The sequence below is a fragment of the Plectropomus leopardus genome, chromosome 15 (genome assembly GCF_026936395.1).
Source record: "Plectropomus leopardus strain MGB_pleo_1.0 chromosome 15, ASM2693639v1, whole genome shotgun sequence".
Lineage (NCBI taxonomy): Eukaryota > Metazoa > Chordata > Actinopteri > Perciformes > Serranidae > Plectropomus > Plectropomus leopardus.
In genome coordinates, this window is record NC_142190.1 from 18,002,739 (window position 1) to 18,014,228 (window position 11,490).

An 11,490-nucleotide genomic window follows, 5' to 3' on the forward strand; every position below is an offset into this window, starting at 1 on the left:
GTGCACACATCTTCTCACGCTGTTTTTCTTTCTCAATGAGAGAGCACACTGAAATCACTTTAGTTTTTGTGAAATGTTTTAAGTCTTTCTGTCCTCCATGCTGTTGTTGAAGCTGAATGGACATGTGCATTAGTCCTGCAATACAGCGAAAGACACTGTCCGTCTCTGGCTGCTGGCCCATAGCGTACAGAGCTGCACAGAGAATGACAATGAAGTCACAACCTCAAGTCCCTCTGCAGTGGATTCATCATTGAAATAAAGAAGCATCCAGGAATATAAATATTTATGAAGGCCACGTGCTTTATTGTTGTCTCTCCAAAAGAGGTTAACACTATGTGTGTGTGCTGCAGGGCTGTTTACATAATAACATATGATACTGTCAATGCTTCCCATTACAGGAGGACGGTCATAAGGTGATTGACATTCAGACACCTAATGTGTCACCCAGCACCCAGTCAGTGGGCAGTGCCAACAGCAGCGGAGGGGCCACAGATCTCTTCTCCAACTCACCAATTGTACCCGTCAACAACCAGTGAGTCTTTGCCTGGCTGTCAGTAACAATATGATTTTTATGCCTCCACACAGCCAATAGCCGAGGCCGGTGACATTATGTTTTCTGGTCGTCATATTCCTGGGAATGAGATTGGGAATTTGTTTAAATTGACACAAACATCCACTTGGACTCAGTGATGAGTTTATTAGATTGTGATGGTCGAAGGTTAAAGTCCCCGTGTCCTCGTCAGTCTAATTTTTGGGAATGAGATATCTCAAGAACAGCTTGAGGGAATTCCTTCAAATTTGGCGCAAACATTTGAATAGACTCAAGGATGAGCTGATTAAAATGTGGTGTTCAAAGGTCAAAGTTACTGTGACCTTGAGTCCGTGTCATTTTTGTGAACGCAATTTCCTCAAATTTGACACAAGCGTCCACTTTGACTCAGGAATTAACTTAGTTGGAATCTGGTGGTTGAAGGTTAAAGGTCAAGGCCACAGTGACCTCATAAAACATATTTTTGGCCATAACTCAAGAAACTTGGGGCCCACCTTGAAACAGTGATGACTGTATAGATCTTCTTGGTTTGAAGCATCCATGTTTTCACAGACGTGGATGTAAACTGTGGGCGTAAAACTGCATGGTGGTATTTCTTTAAAACGGTCTATTCTGGTTATATGAAAGTGAAACGTGCTCTTCTCTCTGTTTTCCTTCCTGCAGTGTGCCAAACCTGACCAGTGAGCTGTTCACCCTGCAGCCTAACTTCACCCCCATCCAGACCACACACACTGTGCCCAACAATAACAATGCCTGGGGAGGTAGGACTGCATACACAACCAAACACACACACTCATATAAACATGCAAATATACAGCAAAGCACCGCTCAGAGCTGGATACACTGTGACAGTGATTCCCAGTTGCTTCGTGCTCTTGACTCATTTCCCCTCTTTTCTTCTTTCATGTTACCATGGTAACCTTTGGATGTCAGGTGACCTGCTAAAGCCAGCCCCACCCGCTCAAATTCACAGCCCCGGAGTCCCATTGCACTCTGGGAAAATGCTGCCCAACGATTTGGACTCGTCATTAGCCAACCTCGTTGGTAGTAAGTACAAAAATGTCTCTACAAATATTCAGTGGTCACGCTTCTGTTTGTTGCTGCCTTCCAGCTGATGTTGTCTCTTGTTTGCTTTGCTCAGACCTGCAGTTTGGGGGGACGCCTGCTAAAAAGTGAGTGGGCTTTTATGACTCCTAAGCCACAAGCAAATAAGTGTTTAAATTATTATTATGATTCATTATTTCTCTTTTGATTTTTGCATCATCTGTGCACCTGAATGTTCTGTGTGTTGTTTGTGCATCAGGCCAGAGCTCCAGTGGAGTCAGCTGGTAGAGAAGAAGCCAACAGGAGGGGGCGGCTGGCAGTCGAAGACCATGTGCACCAGCACCAACTGGACTCACACCACCCATCCCATGGCACCTGCACCCATGCCTGTCCCTCAGATGGTAATTTAACCCTTTGAAACTTGGATTGACATCAGTTTTCTTGAGCTGTGTTAAGATGTCTTTCACCACTTGAAGTATTTTAAAACCTGAGCATACTGGTTGGATTTCTTTCTAAAACAGAGGGAAAGGGCAATGAGCAACTTTATATGAAATGTCCTGTAAATTTAAGAAAATTTGCTAATTTAAAGAGAGAGGGAGAGAGCGAGAGTGTTGTATGAAAATTATCCAAAAAACCCAGCAAAATGTCTATATTATATATTATGTTCATAATCATTATAACTTGATATTTAAAATTATGTTACAGTTTATATATATATATATATATATATATATATGTAAGTGCAATGGAGTAAAAACATTTCTAAGATCAAGTGCAAAAGACACAAATCACCTTTACAGCCGAACATCAAGTGAAATATGGTAGTTTTAATACGTGTGCTGCTGGCCCCGACAGGACAGGTCACATTGCATAAAAATAATGTATTTTAAGTATTTCAAATACACAAATACAAGCTCCTAGTATTTTGTCACAATTAACATCTTTTTTCTATACAGCAAAATACAAGTTACAAAATACTCAAAAGCTATTAACCCTTTAAAACCTTTAGCAACATCACTTTTCTTGAGCAGCTTTCAGAAAACTTCCACAAGTATTTAAACCTTTGAACCCTGTGCAAATTGGTGCAATTTCATTCAAAAACATGGGAAAAAAGCACATTGGCAAGAAATGTTCCACAGAGTGAAAGAATTTATTAGATTTAAAATTTTCTTTTGGAAACTAGGGGAGAATATCTAGGGGGAAAAGGAAAAAAAAGTTAGGAAGAACCATATTTAAATATTATTATCATAATTAAGTATTTAAAATTATGTTCCAGAATTATTTTTAATTCATTTTTAAGCACTTTTCCAGGTCATTTCCTTTTTTTATGTTTATTTGATCATTTTTTAAAAATTTAAAAATACAATTCAGGTAATTTGAAAAAGTATATAAAATTTTAAAAAGAATTTCTTTTTAGTTTTTTAATTTATTTTTTTCTTTTGCTGCTCTGGCCTTCTCCCATGTTTTTGAAAGAAATCAAGGCAATTTGGGTTCAGGTTTCAAATGGTAAATACATTAAAAATATATCTAAATGAAATACTGCTTATATATGATGGTATAAGCAGTATTTGATATGATCAATGAGAAACATTTTAGATTGTTAAAGTGTGCTGACAACATCGCCTTAGTTGGGCTTGTTGTACAGAGAACAGAGTCGTTAGCTGAAGCTGCCTTTCTGGCCCACACGAGGCCCTGCAAACACAGTGTTACTTTGGCCAGGTAAGAATATTAGCTATTGGACTCTCGGATGAGCCGCTCTGAAAGTTTATTGTCAAGAGATGCTCACAGCAACTCTATCCTCTCAACTTAGTGGCCTCTGAGTTAGTAAGCAGATTTTAGAATTTTAGAATTAAAAAAAGTTTAACTTTTCACCCTCCTGCCTAATGCGCTCACCTTAACTGTTGATCTGAGAATAAACTGTGTTGGATTGTGTAACTTGAAAGCAAAATAGTTTGCAAACCCTGACAGCCTTCGGCTAAAGTTTTTACAAAGAGGACGAGGGGGAACGTGAGGAGTATCCTGGCAGAGAGCTCTCATCCTCTTTCAGCCAGTTTGAGCTCTTGAGCTCCGGGAAGCGCTACAGAGTCCCTCTGGCAACTGAAAATGCATTTAAGAAGTCCTTCATCAAGTGCCATCAAGTTTCTGAACTCAACAAAGTGACTGATAAGATTTAAGCCACAAACAGGCATTGATATGAGCTGTTTTTATGTGTAACACGACCTTATCAATATGTTCAGTATCAACCAATTATTACCAACTTTTACCTTTACCTCTTTATGTAGTGAGTTGTTTTACATGATGCTGTAATCGACAAAAAGCAGCAAGTTTTCCTGCACAGAAAAGGCCCCCACCACCTCTTTTGTTTTTGTTGTTGTAGTTGTTACGCAGCTTTTGTGGTTTTGTATCTCTTTTGTTGTCATTTTGTGTCTCCTTGTAGTTGTTTTGTGTGTTTTTTTGGTCAGTTTGTGTCTCTTTGTGTTCTTTTTGTGTTTTTTCGTGCTCAATATGTGTACTTTCTGGAATTGTGTGTCTCTTTGTGTTCCTTTTATGTCTCTGTGTTTATTTTGTGTCTTTTTGTAGTTATTTTGTGTATTTATTGTAATTTTGTATTCCTTTGCAGTTGTCTTGTGTCTTTTTGTGGTCCTCTTGTGTCTTTTCATGGTCAATTTGTGTATATTTTGTAATTTTGTGTCTCTTTGTGGCCATTTTGCGTCTCTTTGTGTTCATTTTGTTTCTCATTGTGGTCACTTTGTGTCTTTTTGTGAATTTGTGGTAATTTCGTGTGTCTTTGTGGACAGCTATTGTCTGAAGTCTTATTGTGTGTCTTTAAGGTACTTTTGTGTATTTTGTATAATATTGTGTGCTTTTGAGGTTGTTTTGTGTCTTTTCATGGTCAAGTATTTATCCTTAATTTTGAGTCACTTTGTGGTTATTTTGTCTTTTGTAGTAATTTGTGTATTTTTTGTAATTTTGTGTCCCTTTGAATCTCTTTTAGGTCATTTTCTGTCTGAGATCATTTTGTGTATCTGTGGTAATTTCGTATGTCTTTGTGGTCGGTTTGTGTTTCTTTGTGGTGTTTTTGTTTCTCTTTGAGATGGCTTTGTGCGTTTTTTTGTAATTTTGTTTCCCTTTCAGGTAGTTTTGCGTTCCTTTTAGGTCATTTTGAATATTTTTTTTTTTTTTTTTGCATTTTTTGGTCTGTTTTTGGGTCATTTTCGACTCTCTTTATAGTCAGTACTTGTTAATTTGAGTAACATTTTGCAGGTGAAGGCCAGGGCAGCCCCTGGTTTTGTTTCTGGTAGGCCCGCTCAGTAATCCATCCAGTCAGTTCCAAAATGACCACAGAAAATACAGAATAAAATACAGAATCAAATCAACATTAAAATCTCTATTTTATAAGGGATCAAGTCTGTAAATGTGGCCTTTTTGTCAGGAAAGCACTGCTGCACTGCTCAAGCAGATATCTTTTTAAGAAGCATTGTATTGTGTATTAATTTGGTGCCATCCATCATTCTGACAGTGAAGTCACTTTCTCCTAATGGTCTGATATCTCATTCTGGAATGAAACTCATTAAATGTACCTGTTGGCCAAATGTAACTTTCTGCTGCATTCAGGGCTTTTTGAAGGAGCTCCCAAATGTGCGTCTGTCCTTTGTGCTCCACTCTAATTATCCGCGCGTCTCTTCCATTCAATCTGGTTTCATCTTCTAATTTTCGACTGATTGACCTCTCGACTCAAACCGCTCATTTATTCAGCAAATGGCTCGGAAAGCTGGTGAAACGACGTGAATAGAAAGTAGAAGTGAATTGAACATGAAGAATGGGCAAAGGTCTGGTTTATCTTCTCTGTTCTTTTGGTGCAAAGACCTGAGCACGACTTTTATTGTTTCTCTCCACAGAATGGGATGATCTATACTGGCTATGTAAGTACCTTACTTTACCTCAGCTCCCCGTCTCTTCTGTCTTTGCACCTGATTTCATCCTGACATCCTCCAAAAACCTTGACTTTTTTTTTTTTTTTAAACATCTATTCTTGTAGCACTTTTATTATTCGGCTGTTTGTATTGTTGTTGATACATGAATTATCAGAGGAAGAGGGAATTCTTTGGCTCATTGTGCTGCATCGGCATTGTTGTTGCATCCCTTGTGGTTATTAAAGGCTGCCAATCTGCTGCCTCAGCCCTGCTTTGTTAAATGTTGCACCTCTTTTTGTTGGTCAGGATTAGCTACATGCAAACAAATGCAAATGTTTTAGGAAGTCAAAACATTTCTGTCTTTGTTCGGGGAATATCTTTGACAGGTTATACATCAGGCTGACAGTATCGAGATTATGTGTGTAATCAACTTAAAGGTCAAGATTAAGACTGTAGCTCAGCCGTAAAGTGTTTTTTGTTCCTCTCTGTACAGGCTCCCGCACCAGTGGCTTTTCCTATGACGACACCCCAAGTGCCTGTGTATGGAATGGTAAAAAACTACTATAATCTCAGTCAAACATTTGCACGCTGCTGTCATTAATCTACTCTGAATCTGAAATTTGTTTCTCTCTATCCACATTATCCTGTCTTGTCCTCACCTATTGCCCTTCTCTCTCCCTGACCAGCTCCCTCCTCAGATGAGTCATCAGATGGGGGGCGTTCCCATGATGCCCCCGCAGCCTGTCATGTATAACCAGCCTGTCCTGAGACCCACTAATCCCTTTGGACCCATCCCGGGGACACAGGTAACACACACATATATTAGTGCATATGCCACTTATTGTTGATAAAGGAATAGTCTGACATACTGGGAACTACAGCCACTTGCTTTCTTGCTGAGAGTAAAGGCTCTTTCACACTAAGTCTGTTTTTTTAATCGGAAATTGTTCCATGTGTAAAAATTCATGACCTCACATTGTATCAGTCACACACTGACTCTGAGACTTTCAAACATTATTCCTCTTACCTGTAGTTGCCAACTGTTGGGGATATCAACAGTAGAGATGTCTGCCGTCTCTGCGACAAATAACACTGGATGGCACTCGGCTTGTGGAGCTCAAAGCCTCGTCTCTTTACAGAAATCATGATCCGGTTACTCAATCCACAGACCTTGTTATGAGCAGTTTCATGTAGGAACTATTTTCTTTCTACTGAAGTAAAACTGCCAACTGTGTCACTGTGCAGAAGGAAGCGTGCATCTACTCATGGACAACAGGATTGTGCTTGTAACAGCCCGAGACATAGGCCTAAACATAGATGGTGTCCTCCTCAGTTTAGCTGTAATGTCAGTTAGCTCTGTGGTGCTAGGTGAGCTAGCAGGGGCACACTTCCTTCTGCGGAGTGATACAACTGCCTGGGTGTAGTTCGGCAGAAAGAAAATAGTTCCAACATGAAACTGCTCACAATAAGGTCTCTGGATTATCTTGAGGAACTTGGGTCATAATTTCTGTAAAGAGACATTGCTGCTGAGTTAATTTAATGTATTTTGAGCATCAAAAGCTGAGCGCCATCTAGTTCCATAATATTGGAGAGAAGGCAGAGGTCCCCGTCCTTGAACGGCCTGCCTGAGGAGATAAGGCTGGCAGAATCAGTGTCTTCTTTAAAACCACTTCTTCAAACCAGTTGTTATAGACTTGCTTTAATGTGACATCATCTATTCTAATTTGCCTTTTTTCTTTTATTTTGTCTTGATCGTGTTTAATTCTATTACTATTATTTCCGTGTTTATATTTGAATTGTGTTTACTCTTACTGGTATGGGCTATTGCGCTTTTTGTTTTTGAATTGTTTCTATCTCTACTTTTCATAATCACGTCTTTTGTCTAATATGTTTTTGCCTCAGATCTCGTTTAATTCTATCTTAAATTTTGTCTGCCTCAGTTCAGCATTGCTGTTTGCTGTTTATTTTAAAAGTTATTATTATCTCTACAACTGACATCTTCAACACTCTGCAACTCACACCATAACAATCTAGACTGATAGATAGCACCAAACTTAGGGAAAAAAATATTCATTTTTGACTTTGGTGTGATTTGTACCTTTAGCTGTGGATCTATTGCCAGTCATCTTTGAGCTGTTGAGCACTTGTCTGGAAAGTGTAAGAAATAACATAGGCAGAAGTAAACAAGGCACACAGAAAAAATTCATGCATAGAACTGAGGGTGGACATTTCCTTTAACTGTATGCTTCATGTCTGCAAGTCCTTTGGAATAATTGATGCACTCATTCTTAGCTATTCTTTACGACCGATGTGATGACGTTCAAGTTGTTGACCCTCCAAGAGGCAGGATGAATCACGCTGTCCAATAATTGACCAGCAAGTGTGAAGAAAGTGTTTTACACAGCGGGTAATGATCAGTTGGCAAGGCCACAAGACACTCAGGAGCACAAACAAGCATATTTTGACCAATTATTCAAAACATAACAGAGTAATATAACTGCCCACTGAGCGCTCGTGGCCCCGAGAAGCTGTTTTCCTGGCACTGCGGCAGGTAATATGCTTGTCAGTAGATGCCTGAACACTTGAAGAGGTGTTTTGTCAAACTAAATTACTCTCCATTCTCCCCCCGTCCTCTGCAGATGCACTTCATGTAGGGATGATGTTGTAACCATGGCAGCAAAGCCGAGAGAGAGAAGGCGAGAGGAAAGAGATGGAGAGAGAGAGAAAGAGTCGAGGAAAACAAATCCAGAACCAAATCCAGTGCCGCAGGAAGAAAGAGGAAGACAGAGAGGGAAAAGGGAGGGGAGAGGAAGGAGGAGAGAGGACCAGAGGACGGATGAAAGATGAAATGCTGATGTCTGTTTCCATGTCGCCTCACCCTCTAATCTCCTCTCCTCTCTCCATGTGGCTACTGATCTCTCTGTCTTTGAATGGGGCACCAGAGGCTCCGCATCACTCCCACTCATCCTCTTGTTTGATTCGCCAATTCAAATGGCGATTACGACCTGTGATGACAGCTCTGAGGAAGTGCAGAAGCTCTGCTGCCACTTGCCGACCTCCTCATCCCCGATAATTTCCTGTATAAAAACTTGCCCACTTCAAACTCGGAGGACACGCGTCTCTTTCTCTGATTGGATTGTTTGCTGGCACTTTACTCAATGTGAACTTTGCCAAGGGTGTATGTCTGTGTAGGTGATTTTAGCGTCTTGTTCGGACTGGTTCCCAGTTTGCGTGTCATCCATCACCTGATGTCAGTGAATGCGTGCGTTCCTTTTTCTACATTTAAGTGTGCTGCATCGACATTACCGTTTTGAGTCTTTTTATGAGCTCCGTTTGTTCTTAATTGCCAACTTCATATCAGAAATCCGGCGTGGAACGATAATTTGCGTGTGTTTGTGTGTGGATGGATGTGGTTGTGTACTGTATGTGTTTCTCTTTTGGTACCTGATGTCATTACTGTGTTGCCAGGTACCAATGTGTTACTGCACTGGAACTAACTGATGAAAGCACTGAGCCAGACCCAGGCATCACATTTGGATGTAAACAAACCTCTAACTTTGCTACTTGGGGTCGTGCTTTACACACTGTGTTCATTTTTTTTCTCCTCCTCTACAGCTGTGCAATATCATGCAATCTCGTTACCGTCTTTTCCCCCCATCTGTAGGCTGTTTAGAAAGCTGTTTATAGTGTTGTCGTGTGTCCACATCAGGTTTCTGTACAGAAGGCTGATTAACTTTGTAAAACCTTTTCTGTTGACACCCATACTGCTCTAAAAGTAGTGAAAAATGCACTGAGAGCCAGATAGAGAGGTGACTGGATATAAGCGAGGATGTGATTCTTAGTCTTGCTAATCAGAAATGGTCTAAACTGTATGATTCCCTCCCTGCCCTGAGCAGTCGTCCTGTCTAACACGAGTCTCCTGTGAAGCCCTTTGTAAATCCAAATCCTGGATGAGGGAAATTTCCACAGCAGATGTCTCACCTCCACTTGGAGGAATTAAAAACACTGCTACCACAGGGAGGGGCTTGCTAATGTAGTGCTAACATTTACAGACAGGACAGTAAAGGTCAGCCGGAGGAGTCAAATGAGGACCAGACCGTTGTAAAGCGACTGAGGGTAATGTCTGTCGATCATGACCCCAGTAATGCCTGCAGCGACTACATGCAGATTAATTCAGACAGCCAGAGACAGTAGACTTCAGTGAGACGGTAAATGTTAATGTGGTGTTTCTGGCAGATTCGAGGTCAAGCTAGACCCACAGACGGACGATATACATATATAGCACAAAACCTTCGAAGAGAGGACAACGCTCTGCTGCACAAAAACCTAAAATCATTGCTGGGATGTACAGTTGAAAGGGGCAATAATCGATTGGGGATGAAGTCGTTTTCTATTGATTGTGTCTGTTCTATGTACATGTACTGTATGTGTGTTTGTGTGCACATGCCTTCCCATAGAGATAAACAGGGTCATGTTCCTCGGCTAGAGATGAATGGTCTCTAGTGAGCTGGTAGCGTGTACTAACTTAGCAGCGTTATTGTGGCCGTGTCTCAGTCTGTACAACCCAACATCAAAATTAAGGTGGCCCCAAGGATAACTCATCTGCTGGAAAATGCAAAAAAGGAAAAGAAAAAAAAAAGCCCCCCCAAGACCTGGAATCTTAATCTGAGGCGAACCTCTCCAGACAGCTGGAGCTGCACGATTCCTCATAAAATCGTCAGAGAATTGCGACTGTATGGTGGCGTTATGATTCAACCTTGAACTGTAACTGCTCACTACGCAAAAACCCCAAATCTCCCTGCAGCTACGACTCTCAGCAGAGAGGGACTTCAGCGTTGGAAAGCGTCACCAAGCGGGCAGATATTCTCTGAGGTTTGTCAGCAAAAGGCCAACTGACATTTGGATGATCAAATTTCAGTCTTCTCCATTACTCCTCGTCCCGGTGGTTTGTCTTTCTCTGTCAGCTGAATGCTCTTTTCATTGTGCACTTCACTCCCACGACGCAGCTTGATCCATCCTGGGCCAACCTCTGACTGTTACTGTGTCCTCTGTATATAGGTAATGCCGTTCATGTGTTTTTAGACGTGCTCTCTCTGTAAAGTGATCGAAGCCCCATTGGATGACGTACTGTACGTGGGACAATTTATTGCTGTATCTGTGTTTGAATGGTTGTATTTTGAAGGTGTCATCATCCAGGGATAGGTGGGTGGGTTTGATGTTTGTGATGTTTGTGTCCATCTCGAGGAGGAAGGGGGTGGGGTTTATGGGGGCGGGGAGGGTAAACTATCACAACTGGTCTATACCAAGAGTGTCTTCATCGAGGAAGTGGACAGGACAGGGTCTGTCCTCTTCGAAACAGGAACATTTTTTTGCACCAAAGTCATCATCAAAGCGCAGCTTCTTCTTATTCAAGGTCACTACGGATGGATGATATCAGAACTCAAAAGGATTTTGTTTGTTCTTTTATTTTTAGAGACACAGAAACTGTCTTTTTTTGCATGATTAAGTGTCGTCTTTTTATTGGCTTGTGTGCCCGGTAAAAGCATGACCATTGTGTGAACTCTCACTTACCGGTGTGTTTGGACAACGTTAAGGAAATTTCTCCATGAGATTTTTTACTTACCTCTTGACATGAACGTTCATTGACATTCATAATGAACTGTTTTACAATGTAGGGTCCGTAACTGTTTGAAGGCTGCCTCGCATGCAGAAATGCAACTTGCAAGTAACCCATCAAACTTCAAACCCAGTTACCACAACTGCATCTTTGTAAAACACCATGGATGTCAATGCCAGTTATCACCTAGCTAGCTAGACATTGCAGTCTTGTAAAATCGCTCTTTATTAAAGCGTTGCTATTTTCAATACGTGTGTTTGAATGCTCGCTCCTTTTTCATACTATGCCAGCAGCATCATGGGAGGTTGTGATTGAAAGTCAAAGTACTGTAATACGTGTTTGGTCTGGTCAACATTGTGTGGTGT

At 40.9% G+C, this 11,490-nt stretch overlaps 1 protein-coding gene across 2 annotated transcripts in view; it reads left to right on the forward strand.

Annotated features, from left to right (window-relative positions):
• LOC121952578 (phosphatidylinositol-binding clathrin assembly protein-like) overlaps window positions 1–10,751 on the forward strand; it is a 39,603-nt gene extending 28,852 nt beyond the window's left edge. For both annotated transcript variants that reach the window (XM_088088340.1, XM_042499342.2), the window contains 9 exons: window positions 399–532; window positions 1,214–1,311; window positions 1,484–1,597; window positions 1,692–1,722; window positions 1,854–1,995; window positions 5,494–5,517; window positions 6,002–6,058; window positions 6,195–6,314; window positions 8,148–10,751. In XM_088088340.1, coding sequence (XP_087944466.1) covers window positions 399–532; window positions 1,214–1,311; window positions 1,484–1,597; window positions 1,692–1,722; window positions 1,854–1,995; window positions 5,494–5,517; window positions 6,002–6,058; window positions 6,195–6,314; window positions 8,148–8,162 — 735 coding nt within the window. In that variant the 3' untranslated portion in view covers window positions 8,163–10,751. The remainder of the gene's footprint in view (window positions 1–398; window positions 533–1,213; window positions 1,312–1,483; window positions 1,598–1,691; window positions 1,723–1,853; window positions 1,996–5,493; window positions 5,518–6,001; window positions 6,059–6,194; window positions 6,315–8,147) is intronic.
• Window positions 10,752–11,490: the final 739 nt, after the last annotated feature.